This window comes from Orcinus orca, chromosome 3 (assembly GCF_937001465.1).
Source record: "Orcinus orca chromosome 3, mOrcOrc1.1, whole genome shotgun sequence".
Classification (NCBI taxonomy): Eukaryota; Metazoa; Chordata; class Mammalia; order Artiodactyla; family Delphinidae; genus Orcinus; species Orcinus orca.
In genome coordinates, this window is record NC_064561.1 from 68,939,156 (window position 1) to 68,966,907 (window position 27,752).

At 40.9% G+C, this 27,752-nt stretch overlaps 1 protein-coding gene across 2 annotated transcripts in view; it reads right to left on the bottom strand.

The window, feature by feature from the left end:
• The window catches only part of UBE2D2 (ubiquitin conjugating enzyme E2 D2), a 59,134-nt gene extending 33,655 nt beyond the window's left edge, over positions 1-25,479 (bottom strand). Inside the window, exons 1-2 of one of the 2 annotated variants that reach the window (XM_033406658.2) lie at positions 24,829-25,318; positions 1,900-2,009 (exon numbers count right to left, since the gene is read on the bottom strand). Coding sequence is in view for 1 of the 2 variants with exons in the window: in XM_004280297.3 (XP_004280345.1) it covers positions 24,829-24,852 (24 nt within the window). In the remaining variant the exon portion in view is untranslated. Of the gene's footprint in view, positions 1-1,899; positions 2,010-24,828 lie in introns of both variants that reach the window. The other variant, XM_004280297.3, reaches the window with a different exon arrangement.
• Positions 25,480-27,752: the final 2,273 nt, after the last annotated feature.

Below are 27,752 nucleotides of genomic sequence, written 5' to 3' on the forward strand. Positions count from 1 at the left end.
TGGCTCACGGGCCCAGCCACTCTGCGGCATGTGGGATCTTCCCGGACCGGGGCACGAACCCGTGTCCCCTGCAACGGCAGGCGGACTCTCAACCACTGCGCCACCAGGGAAGCCCCCACAGTTATGATTTTAAAACACATCAACACTAAACACTTCCAATTAAAAAGATTACCTCTAACACACCATTGTAAAGCAATTATACTCCAATAAAGATGTTAAAAAAAAAAGATTACTGTTCACACACTGCTTTTTTAGGATGAAAAATAATCGTTTTTATTCCCCAGGGACTTCCTTCTTTCTCCAAGCAGCTTATTGTTTATTAACTATACTATACAAATATAGTATCATATATGGTATGGTACAGTAATATCTTGCGATCAATATTTTATCCACAACTACCAAACTCTGTGTACCCTTGCATCTACCCCTTGAATGCTTAATTCTTTTTTTTTTCTTTCTTTTTTTTTTTTTGCGGTACGCGGGCCTCTCACTGTTGTGGCCTTTCCCGTTGCGGAGCACAGGCTCCGGACGCGCAGGCTCAGCGGCCATAGCTCACTGGCCCAGCCGCTCTGCGGCACGCGAGATCCTCCCGGACCGGGGCACGAACCCGCATCCCCTGCATCGGCAGGCGGACTCTCAACCACTGCGCCACCAAGGAAGCCCCTTGAATGCTTAATTCTAAATCCCTTCAGTTAGAGACAAGGTATATCATATTCTTTACTGCATTTCCTAGATTGGAACACAAGAGACACTCAAATGTCTAAATGGGTGGATGAATGAATGCCTAGCATGCCTAGCACAGTACATATCAAGCAGAATTGGTGCTCAAACACTTGCAAATGAGATGATAAACAAAAGCACATAAACAACTTGCAAGGGGAAGTCCAGTTCAATTCAGCCTAATCACCTATAGTGTCAGGAAAGAGAAAGTCTATAGTGACAAACAGTATATTAAGATTTAATTACTGAACATGAATGGAATAGGTGTTTTTGAGTGAGACTGGATAACACCAGAGAACAAGGAGTTCGGTTTTTTGAGCACTTCAGCAGCAACCACTTAGGTGGAAATGTTCTGTTATAATTAAAGACAATATTCTTTGTTCATTATTGAAGATCAAGAACCTTTCCTAGACCTCATTTTACCTACATGAACTACCATTTACTCATTTCAAAACTTTTTTCTTAATCAATTAGTTTTAATTTTAATTTTTAAAAGTTAAATTTTTTCTTTTTGCGGTACGCGGGCCCCTCACCGCCGTGGCCTCCCCCGCCGCGGAGCACAGGCTCCGGACGCGCAGGCCCAGCGGCCATGGCTCACGGGCCCAGGCGCTCCGCGGCACGCGGGATCCCCCCGGACCGGGGCACGAACCTACGCCCCCCGCATCGGCAGGCGGACCCCCAACCACTGCGCCACCAGGGAAGCCCTAAAAGTTAAATTTTTAATTTAACTAGTTCAAGACTCTAGGAACAGTTTGCCTGGAATACTCTGCACGCCCCACCCCAACTCCATGCGCCTTTAGTCTTCATGTAAATGTTGTGCTTAGAGACAGGTCTCCTAGAAGCCCTTCTCCCCTATTTCCATCCCGTTTCCTGTTAAATACTACGATGGAAAAGTGCAAGTTGCCTTAGCAACTCAGGATGGTTTATAGTCTATGTGTGATTATTTAATGTCTCTCAACCCAATGACAAATAGGGACCTGACCTCCAGCACAGTCCCTGGTCCAGGGTGAGTCCCCAGTAAATATCTGTTGAAGAACAGATTGTTACAATTACACACAGTAATTTTAAGTACGTAGAGAAAGATAATACCATCTTTCATTGATTGTAAGATTTTTTTTAATATACTTGAAATCAAACTGCATACTACAATCAATGGCATGTCAGGTTAAGTGGCAATACCTTTTCTTTCTTAGTAGTACGTCTTTCAATTAATTGCGTCTTAGATTCAATGAAGTAAGGCACTTGGAAAGGCAGTAATATACTGATACTGCATCCACAGGATCATATACCTAACAAGGAACAAGTTTAAAATTTTAGCAGTCAAGGTCAAAGCAGAAGATGGTTGAGTAAATGACAGTGTTAAGATAGGAAAATCACGACCCTTCCGGAAGACTACTTCTGTAGAAAGTAAGGGGACAAAAATATTAGCGTGGTACACATGGTACCAAAAGCAAAACAAGCAAATAGCTGTTTCTTGCTTCTGGAACTGATGATCACTGGTAGCTAAGTTGTCGGGACAGGTTAGACTCCACACAGGGTCTCTGTCAGGATCTGAAATTACCTCTCCTTTTAGCTAGTGAAGCAGCGGTCCGTGCTCTTCAATACTCTGTTTCCAAAACAAGTGTGGCACATAGCCAGGTAGATGGGAAGAGTCTACGTTCTAATAGATGGTGGAGCATCTATGCCAAAAGATTCCAGCGCTCACTAAATTCCAAAGAAAATACTGTAATGCTAAGGAAAGAGCTCCCTTCCTGGCATTTGAATAACCAGGATCTACAGCAGTCAATTCCACCTCAGTTAACAGCTACATACCAAACTAGAAATCTAAAGAACTCTTCTATAGCATTAATCACCATGTACCATAGTCCCAAGCTTGAGAAAATGGGGATATAAACAAACGGTGATATCATTATCTTGGTGTGCTTCTAGGCTACTTAAAGTGGCAGGACAATGAAGACCTTAAAAAGAGGTAAAAAAGACATCCCTTTTCTCATTATACCCTGTAAAACTATGTGCTCCCACCCTCCCAAATAACTCACATGCACTATTTTTAGTAAGTAGCATATGGTTAAGTTCTGGTACTCTGATGTTTTGAAATATATAAAAACTATTCACCTAGAACTGTAAATCCTTGAAATTTAAAAATAACACTTCTCACGGACTTTACTCTTCACTCTTCCAAAGCATAGTCAGTTTCTGTTTCACAAGTTCTCCAACACTAACCTAAGGAGCTCAAGATGATGAATCTACCCACAGTTAAATCAGTCTTCCTATAGACTGACAACCTCTGTAAGACAGGTGACCAATCGTCAAGCAAGCTGTTAAATTTTATTATGCTAGAAGACTTGCTACATACTTGCAAAACTGTCTCATGTGATGATCAAAGCATAGAAAACACACTTCAAGTTTAAAAAAAAAACCCCACACACAGAACCAATATTTAATCCTGGGATTACATCTTAGAACAACTATTGAAACACCAACAGATTTTTGCATCTCCCTGTAACAGTCCAACCTCCAAAACAAGATACTAAACAGTATTAACAAAAGTGTCTTTTCAAAGTTAAATTTTATGAAGCCTAGAGACAGGAGCTCTCTGTCCACACTAAAATCACTTGAGATGCCATTTAATCAAGTATCTTCTACACAGTAATAGAAACATTTACTACTGTCTTGGGGGAATATATTACAGCACCATGACAATAAGACAAATGAACAGTTTCTGTCTTACTATGATGAAGTTCACAGCCTAAAAGGATTTCCATTTTGTCTGCAGCAAAGGTTGGGGAAGGGCCAAACAGAAATTTCAAGTACGTAGTTAGGCTGGAGAAAGGTTTGGTACTGTTACCTGTTTCAAAAACATTTTATATTCCTGATATTAAGAACAAAGCATAGTTCTCGTAAGCAGTTTTTGATATGGCAGACCTGACCAATGAACCTACAGGGAATGTTTAACCCATATAATCATTACAGTGGTGCTACTTGAGGATTCTGAGAGCACTTCTGAGATTAACAAAGAAGAGATGGCAGGAAGAAGCTGCTCTTTGGTATGGTAATAGGAAAAGTATGAAAACATTATGAATCAAGTAAAAAAAAAACCTCCCCAGCCTAGTCGGTCTCATGTGTGTTAGTTATCAAGATCATGAGTTATGTGAGTGTCTTGGTAAGAACAAACAAGGCTGGTAATATAAAATTACTCCTTCCCATGACTCAATTTTGTCCAACACTTTCCAGAATAGACAGGCAACCAAGAAGGCAGCCACCTCCGTGGTCTTTAGACTTTTAAAGTCTTATATTATAGGAAAAACTTAAAGAATACCAGGTAAAAACTCAAAAGAGCCTAGTGATTACATTTTAATGCTACAAGAAAGAAATAGTTTAAGCCCAGGACATATATGGCTTTTTAGAACACTTACATCCTATCTTTTTAATTCCTTTTCCTTAGTCTCCAGAACTAAGCTAAACAAAGCAACTTGTGGGTGGTGGGGAGATGGTGGAAACGGGGAGATGTTGGCCAAAGAGTACGAACTTCCAGTTATTAGATAAATAAGTTCTGGGGATCTAATGTACAACATGGTAATATAATAATACTGTATTATATACTTGAAACTTGCTAAGAGAGATCTTAAAATGTTGCCACCACAAAAAAAGAAATAATAATGGGACATAGGGACTTCCCTGGTGGTCCAGTGGTAAAGAATCCGCCTTACAATGCAGGGGATGCGGGTTCGATTCCTGGTCAAGGAACTAAGATCCCACATGCCGCGGGGCAACTAAGCTGGCTTGCCACAACTACTGAGCTCATGAGCCTCAACTAGCGAGCCTGCGTGCTGCAAATTACAGAGCACACACGCTCTGGACCCTGTGTGCCCCTAGAGAGAGAAAACAACCCCACATGCCATAACTAGAGAGAAGCCCACACACCACAATGAAAGATCCTGCGTGCCTCAGTGAAGATCCCACATGCTGCAACTAAGACCTGGTGCAGCCAAAAAATAAATAAAAAATAAAATAAAATAATTATGGGACATGATGGAGGTGCTACCTAACACTATGGTGGTAATCATTCTGCAATATGTAAGTATCAAATCCACACTGTGTAACAAACTTACACAATGTTATGTGTCAATTATATCTCAATAAATTTGGGGGGAAAAAAGAAAAAAATAAACAAAGCAGCTTATGAAGTTTATTTTGACAGGAAAAGGCAAGGACCCAAGTAAATGGTTATACTTCTCCTCAAAACAATCACATTTTTAGATTTCACATCCAACAAGCCTTTCCCTTACCCTCTACTCTTCCCTTCTTCCCTCCTCCTGTTGACTGGCCAAACGAATCTTCATAAAAAATTTCTTTGAATTAACATTTGGAAAAAATGTTAACTTAATATTACCCAACCATTTAGAACTGTTTTTAATGAATCCAAAGAGGCAAAATTCTACTACAGAATTAAATTTTTAACAGGTGACCTTATCCAAGAAGTATGTTAGTACTAAGACAAAACTTACTACAACTTCCCCTGCAGTAAGTAATCTCCAAAGATGGGTGCCAACAATTTCTCCCCTCCCTGTAAGAACATACCACTCCTCTTATCAAGAAGTGGTCTACTTCCCTTCCCCTTGAATCCCAGCTGCCCTGGATCTTGCTTGACCAAAAAAAATTTAAATAAATATGACACCATGTCAGTTACAAGTCTACTGTTTAAGAGGCTTGACAGCTTTTCTTCCTGCTCTTTCATAGCTCTAAGCTACCACATAGGAGGTCCAGGCTATCTTGCTGGAAAGGCCATTTAGGGGGCAGTGGAGCACATTCCAGCCAATAGTCAGCAACAAGGCCCCAGACACGTGAGAGAGGTCTTCTTGGATCTTCTAACCCTGATGCCAGCTGAACACAGCCACAGGGATAACCCTGGCTGATAACACATGAAACAAAACCGCCAAGTCAATCCAGAATCCTGAGAAATAATAAATCACATTGTTTTAAGTTTTGGAGTCATTTGTTATACAGCAAAGCTAAATGATAAATACCCCTATGTAGTCTCTAAAGATAATAGGCTCAATAATAGATCCTTCCAACAATTATCACCATACCAGTTCCTCAGCAAAACAATACCAAATTTCTAATTTTGCTAAATACTAAAATAAACAAACACACACACACACACAACCTCCCCCCCAACCTACCCTGCTACTGGAAGCTACTGGCCCAAAAGAAATATTTTTAATATTTTAGAATACTGTTAAGGGGTAAAGTCATGATAAAAGTAGTTTATTTCAAGTGATCCATATCCCTTCAGATTTGGCATCCCAGTATTTTGCCCAAGGTCCTTTATAAAACCAAATAATATTTAATCTTAGCAGGTATAAATATTTACCTAAAACCTCAATAATAAGGTAAATAATCAGCTACCCATCTTAGCTAAATTTAAAGAGAGCAGCCATTTTTAAACGTTACATATTGATCTAGGAGAAAATCACAAACTATTTAAAAAACATGTAGGGACTTCTCTGGTGGCGCAGTGGTTAAGAATCCGCCTGCCAATGCAGGGGACATGGGTTCAAGCCCTGGTCCAGAAAGATCTCACATGCCGTGGAGCAATGAAGCCCATGCGCCACAACCACTGAGTCTGTGCTCTAGAGCCCGCGAGCCACAACTACTGAGCTCACGTGCCACAACTACTGAAGCCCACACGCCTAGAGCCCGTGCTCCGCAACAAGAGGCCACCGCAATGAGAAGCCTACGCACCACAGCGAAGAGTAGCCCCCACTCCCCCACTCACCACAACTAGAGGAAGCCCACGCACAGCTACAAAGACCCAACACAGCCAATAATAAATAAATAAAATAAAATTTAAAAAATAATAAAAATAAAAAATATGTAAATGTCCAATACTTTTATCAGCTACATAAAGATGGTAAGATCCACAGGGGTTTTGTATTTTATGACTTTTCAAGTGCTTGCTCTTTCAGAGTTACAATTCCTAGAAATATAAATTTTGGTGTAATACAATAGCATGTGTTCCAGAAGAACCATTGAAAGTACCTCAGACTTCCTTATCTCAGGGTTTCTCAATCTGGGAAATGACTGACATTTGGGGCAGGATAATTCTTTGCTGTGGGGGGCTGTCCTTTGCATCGTAGGATATTCAGTAGCTCCCTGGCCTCTATCTATTAGATGCCAGTAGCAGCCAGTAGCCTCCCAGCTGTGACAATTAACAGTGTTTACAATGCCAAACATCACCTGGTGGGCAAAACCACCCCCAATGAGAACCACTGCATTATTTCTCAGTAATACATTCTGAATTATTTACAGATAAAATGATATGACATTTGGGATTGGATTTAAAATAATCCAGTAAGTGTGGAAGAGGTAATCAAGAATAAACACAAAATGATGGGTCACATGGTGATATGTTATAGAATACTCAATGTTTGGATATGTTTGAAAATTTCACTGAAGTTTATTAGACATCTGTTTTGTGTACTTTTATATAGTGTATTATATTTATAACAATGAAAAATTTTTAAGAAAAAAAGTTAATTAAAAACTCACATATCCTATAGTTGGGTGTCTAAAAACTTTGCCATACAATTTGGCATTACCTTACAAAACTAAAAAGCATCAGACTCTATAACCAAACAATTCTACTGACTATTAAGAGAAACTCTCACCTATGTGCACCAAGAAATTTGTATGGGGATATTGATGCTTTGGTATCTGTAGTAGCAAAAACTTGGAAACAAATGTCTATTATAGGTGGAATAAATTTTAAAATATATTGTTGGCATATTTGTATTCATTGAAAATGCATGTTATTTAAAATGTATACATTTCCAAGACATCTATGTAAATTTTGACATCTAAAACAGTACTATATGTTGTTTATGGGTACAAATCTTAAAACTAATAAAAATAAAACTTAAAACTAAAAGTGATATCTAGATCACTTCCTTGATTCCACCAGTGAATGTCCTTCCCATCCACGCAAACCAGAGGTTTGTTCTCCAGAGAGGATACAACATAAGTTCTCAGGACTGAGGGACACTAAGCACCATCAATGGCATGGATGATGTATGGAAATCAGGAAGGTTAAGCGAATGTTTACATACACACTTTGTTCCAAACAGTCCTGAGAACACTGGAAGCTTTGCCTATACCTTCCAGGCAGATTAAAAGATTCTTCTCGAGAAAAAGTGACCAGCACAAGATAAAGATCTATACAATTCACGGACATCAGTGGTTCATCTGGAGAAACAGCCCTGCCAGTAAACCATAAATTAAGTCCCAGAGTTGCCAAACCTCACCCCCACATGCTCAGACCCTTTAATCAGTGTTTTACTCTAAAATAAGGATCAACAACTGACAATGAAGGATACTGGCCATCTTCAACATGATTCATCTTCAACATGAAAGATAAAGACCAAAATAATGTGAAGAAAAAAAGAAGCAGGAGAAAACAAAGACCATGAAGGAAGAAGAAAAAGTCAAAACAAAAGAAAAACTATCATGGATATCCTTAAAGCTAAGAGATGCTACTACTTCCATGAAACAAGAGCAGAATCCTTAAAACAAGCAAGCAAACATTCTGAGAATGAGAAAGTCTTTCAAAAAGTGGATAAAAGATAGAAAAGAAAATATAGCAAGACTAGTCCAGACACTCCCCAAATTTATCTACAGATCCCACGAAATCTCCATCAAAATTCCAAATGCCTTTTTCTTAAAAAAAGAAACAACAAGCACAACCTAAAATTCATATGGGAATGCAAGGGATCCAAAAAACCAAAACAATCCTGGGAAAGAACAAAGTTGGAGGATTCACACTTTCTGATTTCAAAACTTAACACAAAGCGACAGTATTCAAGACAGTACGGTACTGACGTAAGAACAGGCATAGGTCAATGGAACAGAATTGAGAGTCTAGAAATAAACCCATACATCTATGGCCAATTGGTTTTTGACACAGCTGCCAAAACAATTCAATGTGGGAAAGAACAGTCTTTTCAACAAATGGTGCTAGGACAACAGGATACTCACATGAAAAAGATGAACTTAGACTCCTATCTCAAACTATATACAAAAATTAACTTAAAAATGGATTAAAGGCCACTATCTCATTCCATCAGGATGGTTACTATTAAAAAAAAACAACCAACCAACCAAACAAACAAAAACAGAAAATAGTAAATGTTGGTGAGGATGTGGAGAATTTGGAACCCTTATGCATCACGGTGGTGGGGGAGGGGGAACGTAAAATGGTGTAGCCACTGTGGAAAACAATATGGTAGTTGCTCAAAAACTAAAAATAAAACTACTGGGGACTTCCCTGGTCGTGCAGCAGTTAAGAATCCGCCTGCCAATGTAGGCGACATGAGTTCAATCCCTGGTCCGGGAAGATCCCACATGCTGCAGAGCACTAAGCCCGTGCACCACAACTACTAAGCCTCGGCTCTAGAGCCCGTGAGCCACAACCACTGAAGTCCATGCGCCACAACTACTGAGGCTGCGCTCTAGAGCCCGCGAGCCACAACCACTGAAGCCCGCGCGCTCTAGGGCCCACGTACCACAGCTTCTGAGCCCGCGTGCTGAAACTACTGAAGCCCACACACCTAGAGCTGGTGCTCTGCAACAAGAGAAGCCACCGCAATGAGAAGTCCACGCAGCGCAATGAAGAGTAGCCCCCACTCATTGCAACTAGAGAGAAGAAGCCCACAGGCAGCAACGAAGACTCAACGCAGCCAATAAATAAATTAATTATATATAAATAAATAAATATAATTACCATATGATCCAGCAATTCCAGTTCTAGGTATATACCCAAAATAACTGAAAGCAGGGTCTTGAAAAGATACACCCATGCTGACTACAGAATTATTCAGAATAGCTAAAATGTGTAAACAACCCAAGTGTCCAACAGCAGATGAATGGATAGGCAAATATGGTATATACATACAATGGAATAGTAAATAGCCTTCAAAAAGGAAGGAAACTCTGACAACATAGATGAACCCTGAGGACACTGTGCTAAGTGAAATAAATCAGTCACAAAAAGAGAAATACTGTATGAGTCCACTTCTATGAGGAACCCAGTCAAAACCATAGAGAGATAAAGTACAATGGTGGGTGCTTAAAGGCTAGGGAGAAATCAGGAGTCACTGTTTAATGGGTACAGACTCTCAGTTTTGAAAAACAAAGAGTTCTGGAGATGGAGTATTAACGGTTGTACAACAATACAAATATACTTAATACCAATGAACTGTATATTTAAAAATGGTGAAAATGGTAAATCTTATATGTATTTTACAACAATTAAAAAATTGGGGCTTCCCTGGTGATGCAGTGGTTGAGAGTCTGCCTGCCGATGCAGGGGACATGGGTTCGTGCCCCGATCCGGGAGGGTCCCACATGCTGCGGAGCGGCTGGGCCTGTGGGCCATGGCCGCTGTGCCTGCGCATCCGGAGCCTGTGCTCCACAACGGGAGAGGCCACAGCAGTGAGAGGACCGCGTACCGCAAAAAAAAATAAAATAAAATAAAATTGGAAAAAACAGATCAAATACCTAAATGTAAGAGTTAAAACTATAAAATTCTTAGAAGGAAACAAAAAAATTAAAAATAAATTAACCATATGATCCAGCAATTCCACTCTGAGGTATATATCCAAGAGGAATGAAAACATACGTTAACACAAAAATTTTAAAATAAATGTTCATAGCAGTATCATTCTAATAGTTAAAAAATGAAAACAGGGCTTCCCTGGTGGAGCAGTGGTTGAGATTCCGTCTGCCGATGCAGGGGACACGGGTTCGTGCCCCGGTCTGGGAAGAGCCCACATGCCGCAGAGCGGCTGGGCCCGTGAGCCATGGCCGCTGAGCCTGCGCGTCCAGAGCCTGTTGCTCCGCAACGGGAGAGGCCACAACAGTGAGAGGCCCACGTACCGGGGGAAAAAAAAAAAAAAAAAAGAAAACAACCCAAATGCCCATCAACTGATGAATGGAAAAAGGAAGTGTGGTAAATTCATACAATGGAATATTATTCAGCCATAAAAAGAAATTAACTACTGATATATACAACTTGGCTAAACCTTGAAAACTCTATGCCTAAACAAAAGAAGCCAGACACAAAAGGTCACATATTGTATGATTCTATTTACATGAAAGGTCCAGAATAAGCAAATCCATATAGATAGACTCAGGAACTTCCCTGGTGGTCCAGTGGTTAAGAATCGGTCTTGCAATGCAGGGGACGCCAGTTCAATTCCTGGTCAGGGAACTAAGATCCCACATGCCGAGGGGCAACTAAGCCTGTGCACCGCAACTACTGAGCCTGTGCGTCACAACTAGAGAGCCCACGTTCCACAACTACAGAGCCGACACGCTCTGGAGCTGGCACGCCACAACTAGAGAGCCCATGTGCCACAACTACAAAGCCTGCGCCCTCTGGAGTCTGCGTGCTGCAACTAGAGAGTCCATGTGCCACAACTAATGAGCCTGCATGCCACTACTAGAGAGAAGCCCGCATGCTGCAACAAAGAGCCCGTGTGCCGCAATGAAAGATCCCACGTGCTGCAACTAAGACCCGATGCAGCCAATAAATAAATATTAAAAAAAAAGACTCAAAAAGACCAACTGAATGTTGAGTAAAATAAGTGAAAACTGACCTACACCACCAAACATCATGAAATTTCACAACATTGGGGACAAAGAAAATCTATAAGCTTCCAGAAAGGAAGGTGGTCACATATATAGGATCAGGAATCAGAATAGTTTGGGACTTAACAGCAATACTGGAAGCCAGAAGACAATGAAAGTACAGACTATAAAAGTAAAAGGAGAGCTTCCCTGGTGGTGCAGTGGTTGAGAATCTGCCTGCCAGTGCGGGGGACATGGGTTCAAGCCCTGGTCTGGGAGGATTCCACATGCTGCGGAGCAACTAGGCCCGTGAGCCACAACTACTGAGCCTGCGCGTCTGGAGCTTATGCTCCGCAACAAGAAAGGCCGCGACAGTGAGAGGCCCGCACACTGCGATGAAGAGTGGCCCCTGCTCGCCGCAACTAGAGAAAGCCCACACACAGAAACGAAGACCCAGCACAGCCAAAAATAAATAAGTAAAATTTAAAAAAAGTAAAAGGAGTGCCACACTGGTGGTCCTACCTCACACTCCCAGATTAGATCAAGTCATGTTCATGATCCAATGCCACTACATTGTTACCTTCAAGTTGTTCTTCAAAGTCTGAACAATCTTCTTAACCTTGTATTAATGGTTTATGTGACCTCATACAATTTAATTTTCATATCAAGTTATAGGTTCAACAATAGAGGAACTGAAATAAGACTTGGATATACTGAAAAAAAATATTGCATAAGCATGTTTTGGGATTGTCACTGTAAGTTAAACAAATTTTTATTCATTAGAGATTTGCCCTGTAGTGATAAAAATAAATGGTATAACTATTTCTCTTTGAAAGGAATTCAAATTTCTGTTTTAAACCAATTTAATCAGTGTTTTAAACATGTGGGCAATGATTTCAAGTCAACCTTGAAATGGATATAAATATCATGGCAATTCACAATTTTAAAAAGAGCTCACAAGCATGTATGATATACTCCTGGTAAGCTCAATTACTTCAAAGTGGATTTTATTACTTCTAGTCAACAAAAGTGAAACACAATGCTTAAAGTATAAATAACCTTTCAATGGACAGGAATCTAGCCTACTACTTAACTCAGTGATGATATAGTATTGCCTTGATGCAATAGGTAAAGTAGGGGAGGTTTCACAAGTAATTCCCCATTACTTACAACAATGTACCTTTATCAAAACATGAATATTTCTAAATATATGCAAAGATCCCAAGCTCATAAATTACCAAAAGAAGCCATGGCTCCTGACTAAACTTTAACACTGAAGCTAAATTAGGTAGGTCTGAATCTTAAACTGGATAGTAAGTACCTAGGTGTTGGTCACATCAGTATCTAAAACTTTCTGTAGACATAAAAATACTTCATAATAAAAGATTAAGTTTCGGGACTTTAAATTATGGTTCCTTCCAACTATTTCTAAGAATGGAGACTAGTTTATACAGGTTACTAGTATAATTATCAAAATTGTCTCATAATAATAACACTAAACTAAAATTATGGTTTTAGTTTTTTCCAAAAATGGACTATAGAAAATGCCATATTCCCTAACTGGGAAAAGTGCATGTGGTCACAATCACTAGATTGATTTTTCCATATGTGTCTTAAGTAACAATTAGCATTATTATTTTAAACAGTTTTTAATCTAAATATTTATGTCAAATAAGTCCTATATTGTAATTTGTTTTTTAAAATAGTGAGGCTATCCACAGGGGAATGGGCATGACCCAGTGCAGGATGTCCAAGATAGGACAGAGTTAAGAAGGGCATCCCTAGGAGAGACGGGGACAAAGAATCGTATCTATGCAGGTGGGCCACAGCAATGGGAAGTTGATTATACACAGGGGAATTGATCAAATGAGTAAATACATTAATGGAAGCCAGGTTTTTCACTGTAAGAAAAGGAATACCAATATTGAAAGGAAAAAATACGGGGTGAACCCTATGGTACTGGACTGGAATTAGAGGCACCGGTGTGAACTCATGGTTTTTGATATATATAGAGAAAAGTAAATCTATACATACACATATTCCCCTAGCTACATCCACTGATTACACTGAGAAAGCCTGGAAACAGTGAGATTCCAAAAGCAATGAGCATACCTGCATCCAGATCTTGGTTTCTAAATACCATTCACCACTAAAAAGACCAAGGGATCCTTGGAAAAATAGATGATAACAGAGCTAGAGCAGGGAAGGTAGAAGAAAATGCAGGAAACATCTTTTTGTGCCAGAACTTAAAGAAGTGCTCAAATGATGGGGAAAAAAGCAAACTGGGGACAATTTGAGGATTAAAGTAAATAATAATAAATTATTAAAACCCACATGAATAAAATAGGAAATCATGAGTCCATACAAATATAAACTTTAAAATGAGTAAGTTAAAATTTTTGAGTAACAGCGTGGCACCCAGACTCCAGGTTGGCTCCCAACGATCCTGAACTCCTAGTATTCACACCCTTGTGCAGTCTTCCCTGCCACACTGTACCAGGGGTAATCTGTGAGGCCAACAGAACATGGCAGAAGTGATGGTACGCCTGTCGATTCTGAGATTAGGTTATAAAAGATACTACAGGCTTTCACTTGGATGCTCTATCTCTCTTAGATCACTCTGAGGGAACCCAGCTGCTATGTCTTAAGCACACTCAGGCAGCTCTGAGTCGGAGAAACCCACGTGGGGAGGAAATGAGTCTGTAAGTCCAGCAACCCACAAGGAACTGAGATCCGCCAACAACCACGGAGTGAGCTTGGAAGGAGATCCTCTAGTCTTCAGAGTACTGCAACCCTCGGCAACAGCTTGGCTGCAACCTCAAAAAAGACCCTCAGGGCTTCCCTGGTGGCGCACAGGTTGGGAGTCCGCCTGCCGGTGCAGGGGACGCGGGTTCGTGCCCCAGTCTGGGAGGATCCCGCATGCCGTGGAGCTGCTGGGCCCGTGGGCCATGGCCGCTGGGCCTGTGCGTCCGGAGCCTGTGCTCCGCGACAGAAGAGGCCACACAGTGAGAGGCCCACGCGTACTGCAAAAAAAAAAAAAAAAAAAAAAAAAAAAAAAAAAAAAGACCCTGAGCCAGAACCACCCAGCTTTTAGCCATTCTTGGATTCCCAATCTTCAGAATCTATGTGATAATAAATGTTTATTGTTTTAAGCAGCTAAGTTTTAGGGTATTTCCTTATGCAGCAATAGATAAAGAGTAAAAACAGAAGAAGTACATATATTCAAAGCAACTCCATACAAATTATTTACTCATTACAAAAGGAAAAAGAGTAACTTTACAGTATGAAACCTGGTAGATATCACCTTAATCAAGTGATGGAAGTGAAAATTCTCAGTAATGGGTCAAACTGAAACTGTATACCACCTGACAGGATGGAATGAAAAGAATCCAACCAAAATCATGTACCACTTGATAGGATGTAGAGACAGACATAGCATTGCTTCTGTGACATTCCTGCCAAAGATGCATGACCTAAATCTAATCACAAGGAAATATCAGAAAAACACAAACTGAGAGACATTCTGCAAAATAACTGGACTCTAATCTTTAGAAGTGTCAAGGTCATAAAGCAACTACACTTTAATTTAAAAAAAGTGTTGAGGTCATGAAGCAAAGGAAAGACTAAGGAATTAAAGAAAACTAGAGATAGATAACTAAATGCAACAAGTAACTACAGACTGGGTTCTTTCCTATAAAGGACATTATTGGAACAACTGGCAAAACTTAAATGGAGTCTGACGATTAGATAGCAGTAGTATCTCAATGGAAATTTCCTAATTTTGATGGTAATACTGCGATTATGTAGCAGAATGTCTATTTTGTAAGAAATACACATTAAAGTATTTGGGGTTGATGAGTCATCATGTTGGCACCTTACTCTGAAATGGTTAAAGAAAAAGATGTTCTAGGTATTGTATTTGCAACTTCCCTGGTAGGTTTGAGATTGTTTCAAAATTTTAGAAAGATAAAAACAAAATCAGAAAAGCCCAACTGTAATTACAGCAGTCACTTTATTAGAATTTGGGGATTAGATGGTATACAGCATTGAATGGTCCCTAAAACGGTATGTGGCACATCTTAATTACTTGGACCTATAAATGTTACCTTATTTGGAAAAAGGGTCTTTGTAAACATAATTAAATTAAGGATCTTGAGATAAGATCATCTTGGATTACATGGGTGGGCCCTAAGTGTAAGATCAAGTGTCCTTATAAGAGATAAAAGAGAAGACCACACACAGAGAAGGTAGTGTGAAGATGAAGGCAGAGACTGAAGTGATGCGGCCACAAACCAAGGAATGCTTACAGTCACCAGAAGCTGGAAGAGGCAAGGAAGGATCCTCCCACAGAGCTTCCAGAGGGAGTGTGGCCCTGAAGGTATGCTCATTTTGGACATTTGGCCTCCAAAACTGTCAGAGAATAGATTTCTGTTGTTTTAAGCCACTCAGTTTTTTGTAATTTATTACAGCAGCCCTATGAAACTAATACAGATGGTATAAATGAGGACATTTAATCTAAAGAAAATCACTCACTCCCATTAGCATACTATTATTTTAAGAAACCTATTTCTAAACTGTTATCACTGCAGCTTCTGTAAAATTCAGCTTTGATTTCAAATGTTTTATCTGCTATACGCCCTTAAGAAGTTGGCAAAGGAGTGCTATCACTTATATAGGCACTGATGTTCTACAAGTGGTGCGGGGACATGCTCAAAGGACAGCAGCAGATACTTCTATTACAAGATTATGTTAAGAGAACTGTTTTCACGTCTAGGCTTACAAAAGTATCACATTTATTGAAAACGTATTAAGATAACAATAGTTAGAACTTTGTTGAAGAAAAAATTTGGAAGTCAGTCCCTTTTTTCATTTAGAAATATTAGAAAACATCACCTTACAACATCAGGGTATATTTTTTTCCCTTTTCTTTCTTGGTTGGGGTACCAATGAAGGTGAAATGCTAAACAGACACTTAACACTGACACCTAAGATTTCAAGATTCTACCAATTTCATGGGTCATCATTACTGGGCAGTTAAGCCAGTGGTAATTAATATTAAAAACTATCTTTTGGGTTTCCCTGGTGGCACAGTGGTTAAGAATCCGCTTGCCAATGCAGGGGACACAGGTTCGAGCCCTGGTCCAGGAAGATCCCACATGCCGCGGAGCAATTAAGCCCGCGTGCCACAACTACTGAGCCTGCGCTCTAGAGCCCGCGAGCCACAACTACTGAGCCTGCGTGCCACAACTACTGAAGCCCATGCGCCTAGAGCCCGTGCTCCGCAACGAGAAGCCACCGCAATGGGAAGCCCGCGCACCACAATGAAGAGTAGTCTCTGCTCACTGCAACTAGAGAAAGCCCGCGTGCAGCAATGAAGACCCAACGCAGCCAAAAATAAATAAATTAAATAAATAAGTTTAAAAAAAAAACAAAAAACAAAAAACTATCTTTTACATGGTCCATATTTTCTTTCTACTCATCCCCCACAGGCTTGCAGGGTATGTGACACTATCCTCATTCTATAGGCAAGGAAGCTGAGGCCAAAAAAAAATCAGTGAAGTAACTTGCCTAAGGCCACAGGGTTAGAACATGACTCAGTAGGCATGTCGCTCCAAAATCCTACTATTTTTTCCCACTATACCACTTGCTGTTGACTTTCATTAAATGTTGCTGGCAAAAACTGAATGCCTACTATACATCAGGTACTGGGAATATAATAAGTAAGACAGGGACTTTGCCCAGAAGAGCTCAGTCTAGAGGGGGTAATAATCAATCATGTCTACATACTAAGAAACAGTTCTACAGCAGAATCCTACTGCCTGCATTACTGGGGCATGTTTCACAGAGAAGCAGTCTGTTGGATCTCCAAGGATGAAGAAAGAATTCAGGAGGAGAGAGTGGGTTGAGAAGGCATAAGGAAAAGCACAAAGACTAAAGGAAAATAATTCTGAAAAAGATCAATTAGAACTGTTTCAATTACACTAATATTTCTCATGAGACACTAACATGTATTATAGGAATAAAAATGGCAATCTTTTTGTCCTAAATATTATCTACTTTTAATATGTCTTTAAGAAATACTACATATTTCCACGAATTTAAAGCAATAATTTGCCTCAAGAAACTTGCACACCACAAAGCAAATTATATGTGTTCCGATGCATAAACAGCATTTAACCATGGGTATTACCTGACTTCAGTGAACTATCCTGTTTATTATCATAATTCAATATATATTTGAGAAGTTATTTAATCAAAGCTTATTGAATACTAAATATTTCTACATTCCCCATGGACTTATAGCTAGAATATGGAAGGGTTTTGTTTGTTTGTTTTGTTTTGTTTTGCGGTACGCGGGCCTCTCACTGTTGTGGCCTCTCCCGTTGCAGAGCACAGGCTCCAGACGCGCAGGCTCAGTGGCCACGGCTCACAGGCCCAGCTGCTCCGTGGCATGTGGGATCCTCCCGGACTGGGGCACGAACCCGTGTCCCCTGCATCGGCAGGCGGACTCTCAACCACTGCGCCACCAGGGAAGTCCCATGGAAGTTTTAAATGAAAAGCAGAGTCCTTTGATTCTTAAGCCCGAAAAACCAGATTATTTTAAAATAAACATGAGCAAAGCATATACTTTTTATTTTTTAATTAGGTGATCTGTCTGCCCATGAGACAATTAATAATGTTGGTAGTGGCCTAATTGCATGAATATTGCAAAACATGCAGTTTTAATTCTTTCTTTTGTTGTAGTGCACCTGCCTGAAAAAATTTTCACATTATACTATAATGAAAACAATACAGAGTAACACATCGTCTTTTTCTTTTGGCCATGCCACACGGCTTGTGGGATCTTAGTTCCCTAACCAGGGATCAAACCCAGGCCCTCAGCAGTAAAGCGTGGAGTCCTAACCACTGGACCGCCAGGGAATTCCCAAGAGTAACACATTTAGTGCAGCACCTGATGAGGATCCCTTTCATTTTCTTAAAATACTATTCTTTAGGTGTTTGTTACTTTATAGCAAAATGACAATGAATAATGTTTCATCTTAATATATTTTGTTTTTAAGTTAATTTACCTATTTTTGTGCTTGTATATTATATATTGATTATGTTAATTAGCTTACCTAATTGACAGCCATTTGTGCTGTCAATTTTAATCCAAGTGTGCATTATTTCATGAACTTTTGTTTGTATCCATAAATAATATTAGTTTGAAAAGTGTTCTAATAACGTTAGGAAATACTAACGTTATTAGAACACTAGATATGAGAAAGGAGGAGAAAGTTTATCAAAAGTTAAGGGAAATGAGTAATAATGTGAGTATAATCACACTAAGTGTTACAAAACTGAGGTATCCATTGAATTTGGCAATTAAGTAATCATCAGTGACCTTACTGAACAGTCCCAGAACAGTGAACAGACACTATTCTGTGAAGAATTTTGGCACTGAAATGCCAGAGATGGAAGGGATAAAGAGGAGGAAGGAAAGGAATCAGCTCTAGGGGAGAGGAGAGTTAAAAAATTTTTTTTTTAGGATGAGGAAAGTCTTAGACAAGTTTGGATGCTTAGGAGAGTCAGAGAAGAGATTAGAACTAGGAGAGCAGGGACAATTACTAGAGAGCAAGGACCTGGCAAAAAGAATAGGATGAAAAAAAAGTTAGCTTGCAATGGGTAAAGTATAGATTCTTCAGAGACAAAAGGGAAGAAGAGCAATGACTAAGGTATATACTTGGAGCAATGGCTGGCTCCATAGTCAAGATCGAATGCGTTTGAATCCTGGCTTTTCCTATCATAGCCATATAATCACAGGCAAGTTTGTTTACTTCTCCAAATCTCCATTTTCTCTTCTAACCTGGGGAGAACAGAATTTTCATAGGGTTGTTCAGAAGATTCAGTCATTCTGATACAGAGTGAGTACTCTAAAGATGGTAGCTGTGGTGTTTGGTTTTTCTTTTTCTTTTTAAAGGCCTCAAAGGAAATTTGAAAGAATTCACACAAATTTCTATTTCCTCTACAGAATAGGTAATTGGGTCATCTACTGAGATTAAAACAGAATGTTTAAGGAGACGGGACAGTGATTCTTAGTCTTTTGGAGAGATTAAAAAACCCATTTGGAAAAAAAAAAAAAAAAACCATTTGACTATGATGAAAGATATATGGAGGACAGAACATCAAAAATTTGCATAGTTTCTTATTTTTCTGCTTTTTGGAATTAAAACATTGAAATCCGCCCCCCCCCAAAAATCTACATAGTTTTAAGGGAATTCATAGACACCTCTCCAACAATAACAAGAGATGTTGAGGAAAAAATATTCTGGTTCCAGGGCATAGTTTAAATATCCAATTGTTCAAACAAAAGAAAAAGATTGCATCCTCTGGATTTACATACCTAACGACTATCTACGAGTATAGGGCCTGCCAGAAAAGACACTGGGCACAGTCAAAAAACCCAGGTTCTTTATCCAGCCCTACTAAGTCACATGGCCTTTTCAGACAGTAGATCTGAGAGGTGATGCAGTGCTAAAATTTTCTGATTCTATTACTTGAAATTTCACTTGACTGTGCAGACAAAAGAACAAATGGTACTTTATTTCCTATGTCATAGTTTAACATGATTTTGAAGGTTAGTCTGGGAACCTAACCACCAAAATTTTATTTCTACAGAAAAAACAAGTGTGCTCCTTCATTTCTGGGATGAGGCTGCAGAGGTTGCTGGCAGCATCAGGCATGAGTCAGGTATTCCTATCCTGGGAACTGCCTAGGATATTTTAGCAGCCCTCTCTCTCTGGACTAAAATATCCAGAATTGGGCTTTGTCAAAACTTCCTCCTTGTCAGTCAGCAGTACAGTAATACACACTGGGAGACTTAAAAAAAAACCCTAGATTTATTAAGTTAATGACGGCTGTTTAAATTACATTTAAATAGCAACCCAGAAGAGCCAAATAAAGTTTCTCAATTCAATGAACCTTTGCGAAACAAAAAATCCTTTTCTAAAGGAAAAAATAAAAATCTTCCCTGAGATTTCAAGAAGCTTATCTTTTGGAGTAAGAAGGTATGTCTGGGGCTTCCCTGGTGGCGCAGTGGTTGAGAATCCGCCTGCCAATGCAGGGGACACGGGTTCGAGCCCTGGTCCGGGAAGATCCCACATGCCGTGGAGCAACTAAGCTCGTGCACCACAACTACTGAGCCTGTGCTCTAGAGCTCGCAAGCCACAACTACTGAGCCCGTGTACCACAACTATTGAAGCCCGCACGTCTAGAGCCCGTGCTCTGCAACGAGAGAAGCTACCACAATGAGAAGCCCACGCACCACAACGAAGAGTAGCCCCCACTCGCCGCAACTAGAGAAAAGCCTGTGCGCAGCAACGAAGACCCAACACAGCCAAATAAATAAATAAATAAAAAGGATGTCTGCTTTCCAAGATAAAACTAATTCAAACAGTCATCTTCTGTCAACCATTTATTATACTGAAGTTCCAAATACTCAAGACTATTTGCTAATTTGTTTCATCATTTTGACTGGAATTCACTGGATCCTTACCTCTGATAAGATTAATGCAATGTATGATATCACACTTCTAGTACAGTATTTTAAAATAATCTTAAAATTAGTACTGTTACAATGTTACAACTCCTTTCCCATATCCTTAAAAATCACCCTTTGGTAACTGGCAATCTTAGACATTTTGAAAGTATGTAGTCTACAGAAAGATGATTCATAACATGAAACAGGATCACAATGAAGTTAAGAGTTAAGATGTAAACTCCTACCATGGGATCAATGCATCTACTAAATTGGCTTTTCCTATGACTATAACCATATAAAACTTCACCAAAGAAGTTAATTAGAAGTTTACAAAAAACTACTGATACTTAATTGTACCCATTTACATAAAACAATACTTTGACACTTTTAAAAAGACAAAGTATGGTTTAAATGATTTAATCCTTACACTCCTGGTTACTTGCTGAACCTCAATCTTCGGTTATTTTTAATTCATATACTAAACTGGTGCCTACCAATCTACAAAAAAGTGTGGTGGTGTCTTTTGGTTTTGTTGTTTTTAATTTGAATTGGCTGCCAAAAATCTGGATTTGTGGCTTCCCTTAAAAAAAAAAAATCTGGCAACTTTGGGCACAGATCCTGGCAATAGCAACATTTGGAGGGAGCTGAATAGCAGCTGCCCTCTTCTAATAGCACATGCAATTTCTAGCTCCCTCCAATTCTCTTTGCTCACTTTGGTCACCTGCCTAGCCATCAGAGTTTGAAATCTTTATTTTACTGGAAAATTGACTGACTGGGCTTTTCAGGGGCCTTAAGACCTTTAATCATAGAAATACAGTAAATCAAGTGATAGCCCTGGCATTAAAGCTATGTATTCCAAATGTTAACTATAACTAGCACGACACCATTAAAATGTACAAGGCACTATCATTGTTAAGAGCTTTTTAGTATCTTAACTTTGGTCTGTCTTCAATTCTTTAAAGAATTATGATATTCAGCCTTTTACCCTTCCTCAAAATAAAGAAATTAACCTTGTATTTCAATATTATGGCACGCTAAGAGCAACAAAAAGCTTCCTGCATCTGTATAACAAAGGTAAAGAAGAAAAACAGGAAGCAAGTAAAAAAAGGTCTCTGATCAGTCAGACCACACAGTTCACAGAACACATGAAGCCCTCTTCACTCAGAGCCTACTGGATCTTATTTTAGACATAATTTTAATAAGCTCAGTGATCTGGTTTCCCAGCCCACAACAGATGAGAGGCAGCCAACTGGAAAAGGGCTGGGGGTGGTGCTGCTAGAGGCAGACACTCAAAGCATCAAAATCAAAGCTGAAGACTGATAATGTCAGCAGAAAACCTCAAAACGTAGCAGGCTGGGGCCATTTGGTGTAGATACGAACAATCCCAAAGGGTCCCAATCCCTGCACAGAACTACAATGGATGTTCAAAATGAAACCTCTTTGGTAAACTCTGTTAAAGCATAGGTCAGTTGACCTTAAAGTATATATCAAAATAAAGTCCACCAAAAGCTTTTTCCAAAAAAGTCATGGCATTTAAAGGACTGTCAGATTCACAGAACACTATTTCCCTCTGTCAATGAAACACAAGATACTGAATTCCTAAAGATGCCACATGTCAAAAGTATTTGTTCTTAATAAAATTTTATTAGAACCCAGATGCAGTAGTTCATGATATCTGAAGTTGAGAGGTATTTAAGCAGAACTATTTTCTCAGAGAATAGCAACTGGGAAGGTTCAAGACCAAGATCAGTTATGTAAGCCAAGTATGTCTTTGGGGGATTCCATCGCAGATACATTACTAGGGCTGAGGGTGAGATAGGACTGGTCTTATCCAAGTCTGCATTCAATTTAAAATTGGTGTCATACAAAAAGTTAGGGGAAAAAAATCTCCATTTTGTTTTCACAATCTTATTGACTATGACTAGTATGTACATCAAAAATAAATTTTATTTTTCTAATCCCTGGCAGTCTCAGAAGTTGAGCCATACTTTGAGGATGGCTCTAGGTTATAAACCAGGTGAAAAAAGGTTAATACTGAGTTTTAAAAGTTCAAATTATCATTGTGTACACTTGATTTTCCTTATTAAAATTTTAATAAGGGCATCTTTTAGAGAAAATCTAGAGAACATGTAGTATTCAAAAGAAACCATATTATTGGAGGCAAGGATATTAGAAGATTAAAATGCATGTTTTGAGTGCTAGTTCCTTTTCTGAAAAAACCTCCATAACATACGTATCAGAGTAGAGATTAAAGGCTACATTTCTTGATTTGTAAGTGATCGCACATTATACTCACTCTTCTTCAGGTTTTAAAAATAAGGCCACAATCTTCCACAAGTATAATCTTGAATTGATAACTTCTCAATTAGTCTTTAAAATCTCATAACTCCTTAAAGCCTTAAAAATGCATATGTATTATTTACTTGGAAGACCTGTCCTCAGTGTGCTCCTGCTCCTTAAATGGTTAAGAGATCTTTGCTTAAAGTTCAAGCTTCTTTTAACAAATAACCAGCTTCATTTTAGTAGATTTACTCTGTCTAAAGTCTGCCCTTTTTCATCTGATAGAAATCAAAGTCAAAAGAAGTTGGTGAGGATCTAACCTAATTTACAGTAACCATTGGGATTAATTCCACATTAAAGGTCTTTGATCAAGAATGAAACGAAGACAAGCTGCTGAGCTGAGGTGTTTAAACTGACCAAACCTGCATTTTCACTGAGTTTAAGGCAAGGTGAAAATTGGTTCTCTTCCCCTTGCATCTCTATCCCATCCTTTAGGATGGATAATCCCAGGATCTACTTCTTACTGGCTAGAGGTTTAATACAGCCTCTCCAAGTAGCCAAGTGAAACACCAAACAAAAATCACCAGTGCCGCTTCCCCACTTCTGAGAAGAAGGAAAAAAAGATAGTGAGAGGTAATAGGAGGTTACAATATTACAGAGAAGGGAAAAAACCCTAAACTTTAAGCTAAACCCATACTCCAGAGCAATATTAGAAAAACCTCTGTAGAGGCAACTACAAATAAATAACCCTTCATCCTAAAGGGCAAAGAAATCCTTCCTAATGGAAAAAGGTAGCAAAATACCTCCTACATTAAAAGGATCTCCCTGAACATATCACCTAATTTAAGCGTTAAAATCCGTTTTGCGAAGAGAATGTAAAAAGAAACTTTATGAAATTCTCTCCAGTGGTTTTCAATTTTCAGGTTTCTACCTCTACCCTTGACAATTTAACAGGTTTTCTATTAAATCCATTCCTGCAAACTGAAGTGTCAGTTTCTGACTACATTTGGCAACCTCAAGGAATAAAACGCTTCTCCCTCTACTTCCCTCCTGCCTCATAAAAGTCATGTTTATTTCCTCCTGAACTTCCTACTCTTAACAGTTTCTGGAAGAGTTAAGTGGACCGAAGCGTGCGGCCACTAAGAGGCAAGTGAACTCCAGAAATATTTGTGGATCGGACAAAAAGGCTTCCTCAGTCTGCCTGAGATACGGGCCCCAAGCTCAAGCGGTTCTGTGGAGGAAGCCTAGGCAAGTGGGGGTAGGGGTTTTATGGGCAGAGATGGGGCATAGAGCCCTTTCGACCTCCGTCGATGGGGCCGCCCAACGCCCCAGTCCCAGCACCCCCTCCCGGCACGGCCGGACAATGGCCCTCTGGCACAGCAGTCCCAGGCCGGGGAGAGGCCCTGGGACTCCATACCACGCGGGGCCTAGAGAGGAGGCCGGGAAGGAACGCTGAGCCGGCGAACATACCTCCGGCCTAAGCGCGGGCAGCGCGCCCGGGCCTCCGTGGGCGCCATCACTGGGAGTGGGGTGTGAAGGCAGCCCGGCCGGGGCATCGCCGGCAGCCGGGTCCAAAGAAGCTGCGAGCCCGGCGGAGGCGACGGCGGGAAATGCAGGCCGCAGCCTGCTCAGCCGACCCACCCGGCAGCCCGACCCGCCAAAGCCGACCTTTGGCAGCTTACCTTGTGGATTCTCTTCAGAGCCATCGTGGGAGGCAGGTGGAGGCGGCCCCCGGGGCGGGAACAGGGGCAGGGGAGGGACGGGGAAGGGACGAGGGGGCGCGAGGCCGCCTCGGTGATCGCGGGTCGGCCGGAGAAGATGGGGAGTGCCGGAGAAGATGGGGAGTTCCAGAGCGCGGGTCCGGCGGGACGGACTTGGGGCCGTGGCCCACTCGGCTCCTGAGCCTGCCGCAGGGGTCACCGCATCACCCGGCGGCGGCCCCTTTATGCGCTGCCGCCCGAGCCGCCGCCGCCGCCACCGCGGTAGCTGCCTCTTCCTTCTAGGCTCAGCGCCGCCTCCTCAGCCGCCGCGGATCCCTCCGCCAGGGAGCAAGAGCCCAGGCCTCGGGCTCGGCCGGCGCCTCTGGGTCGGACGGTCGGAGGGACTGCTTGCTGCAGGTGGACCGAGGGACGCGCGGGCGGGCGGCGCCGCCGGGGTGGGGCAGGCGGAGCGCGGGGTGGGCCCAGGCCGAGGGGCAGGTCGGGAGAGCGGGGATTGGCGGGCCGGGGAGGGAGGGCTGGGCCGCGCCGGCGGCGGAGGGATACGGGCCGCCCCTGTGAGTACCTTACGCGCTGTCGCCGTCGCTGCCACGGCCGCCGAGACGATGACGCCGAGAAGCGCAAGGAGGAGATCTCGCGAGACCTGTGGTGCGGGTCGCAGAAGCTCTTTCGCTCGCTACGACCGATGAGTCCCTTACTTGTTTGTGGTCCCTCATTCGCGTGACATCTGAGATCAATAAACGTTAAAAGCGAATGTTTTTCAGATCACCCGACCATCCCCAGAGCGTAGACGGACCCGGGAAGAGCGCTTAGGTCCATTGCAATGTTCCTGAAGGAGGAAGGGACTTGTCCAAGGTCACACAGCTCCACAGTGGCAAAGCTGGGACTTCCCTGAAGTCGACAGTTTCGTCAGATCCCTCCCTGGAAGCCGCGTGGCAACAGCCTGGGCACCTGCGGGAATGTGGTTGTACAAGCACGCCGCAGGCAGCCCTGAGATGGTGTTTCCGACAAAGGCCCCAGCTGAGAGACAGTTTGAATGTCTCAGCCACTGATATGTCAGGAGAAGTGCTCTGCTTGGTAAATTGTTACAAATAGGCACTGTAGCTGTTACCTCAGGGAGAAAAACAAAAAAAAACAAAAAACTTGCAAAACGTGTGCTCCAGTAATTAAAACCAACCTTGCGTTCAAATCACCATCAAATGCAAGGTTAGAAAACCTATTTTGGGGGTGTTTTTAGAAGATGAAGGCAAAAGGCTAGTTCACTGAGCAACTACTCTGTGTCGAACCCTGCACCAGGACTAGTGAAATATAAGGCTCACTGGTTTTATAAGGCCTGGGCTGGGAGGTGCTTTTTACCTGTCTGGAGACACTGGGAACACGGAAGAATAGTAAAGAATATTTTCCTGGGAGGTGATGCCCACATTCTCAAGTCTCCACCAAGGTTTTCTGATTCTAAATCTGTTCTTTCCTCTGTCTGGAAGGGACCTTGAAGATCATTGATTAAGAGAGGAGAAACTGGAGTCCCTAAGGAAAAGAATCTTGCCCAAAGTCACATAATACATCAGCAGCAAAACTTGTACTGCTTCATCTACTGAGTAGAGGCTGGACCCATAGGGCAGGGCCACCATGGACCCAGTGAGTCAAAGGAGGGAAAAGCTGTGTCCAGTCGCCCAAGATGCATAGGTTTTAGGTTGAAGGTGAAGAGGAAGAGTCCAAAGTCCTAAATCTTTTCTTCCTGAGAACTGTGATGGGAGAGGTACAAAAATGCCCATTGGTCAGATTTTAAAAAATTTTTCTTCAGCAATAACGTTTTTATATTAAAAAGTAATATATATTTGTTGCAAGAAATACAGATAAGTAAAACGAAGGAAATAAAAGTCAACCATACTCCCATCATCCAATGATTAACCATTTTTGGCATTTGGCTTATGTCCTTTCAGTGTTTTTCCATTATATATATATACATATTTTTCTTTGAAAATGTAGGGTCATGCCATTATACTATTTGGTAATCTACCTTTTTAAAAAAAAATTTATGTACTTAAGATGTACAGCATGTTGATTTGATATACATAAACATAGTGTTATGATTACTACATCTCTATCTCCTCATTTGTTGTGTGTGTGGTGAAAGCACCTGAAATTTTTGATAATTTACTTTTAAAATAAACAATATATGGTGAATTTTCCTGTGTCAAGACATATGTCTACTATATTTTAATGGCTACATATTCAATCATATAAATGTACCATATTTAATTAACTTGTCACATTTTGGGGGATATGTAAGTTGTTTCCAATTTTTACCATTAAAAATATTGCTATAAAAAATATATATATATATATATTGCTATAGGGCTTCCCTGGTGGTGAAGAATCTGCCTGCCAATGCAGGGGACACGGTTTTGAGCCCTGGGCCAGGAAGATCACACATGCCGCAGAGCAACTAAGCCCGTGTGCCACAACTACTGAGCCTCTGCTCCAGATCCCATGAGCCACAACTACTGAACCCATGTGCCACAACTACGGAAGCCCGCGCGCCTTGAGCCTGTGCTCTGCAACAAAAGAAGCCACTGCAATGAGAAGCCTGCGCACCACAATGAAGAGTAGCCCCCGCTCGCCGCAACTAGAGAAAGCCCGGGCGCAGCAACGAAGATCCAATGCAGCCATAAATAAATAAATAAAATTAATAAATTAAAAAAATATATATTGCTATAGTGAAAAAAATATATTGCTATAGTGGATATTCTGTAGTTGATCTTTGTACAACTGTAAGAGGGCTTTTTGGTATAAATTCCTAAGAATGAAATTGCTATATCAAAGACTGATCAGATTTTTGCATCTATGTTCATGAGGGATAAGGGTTTATAATTTTCTTTTTTTGTAAT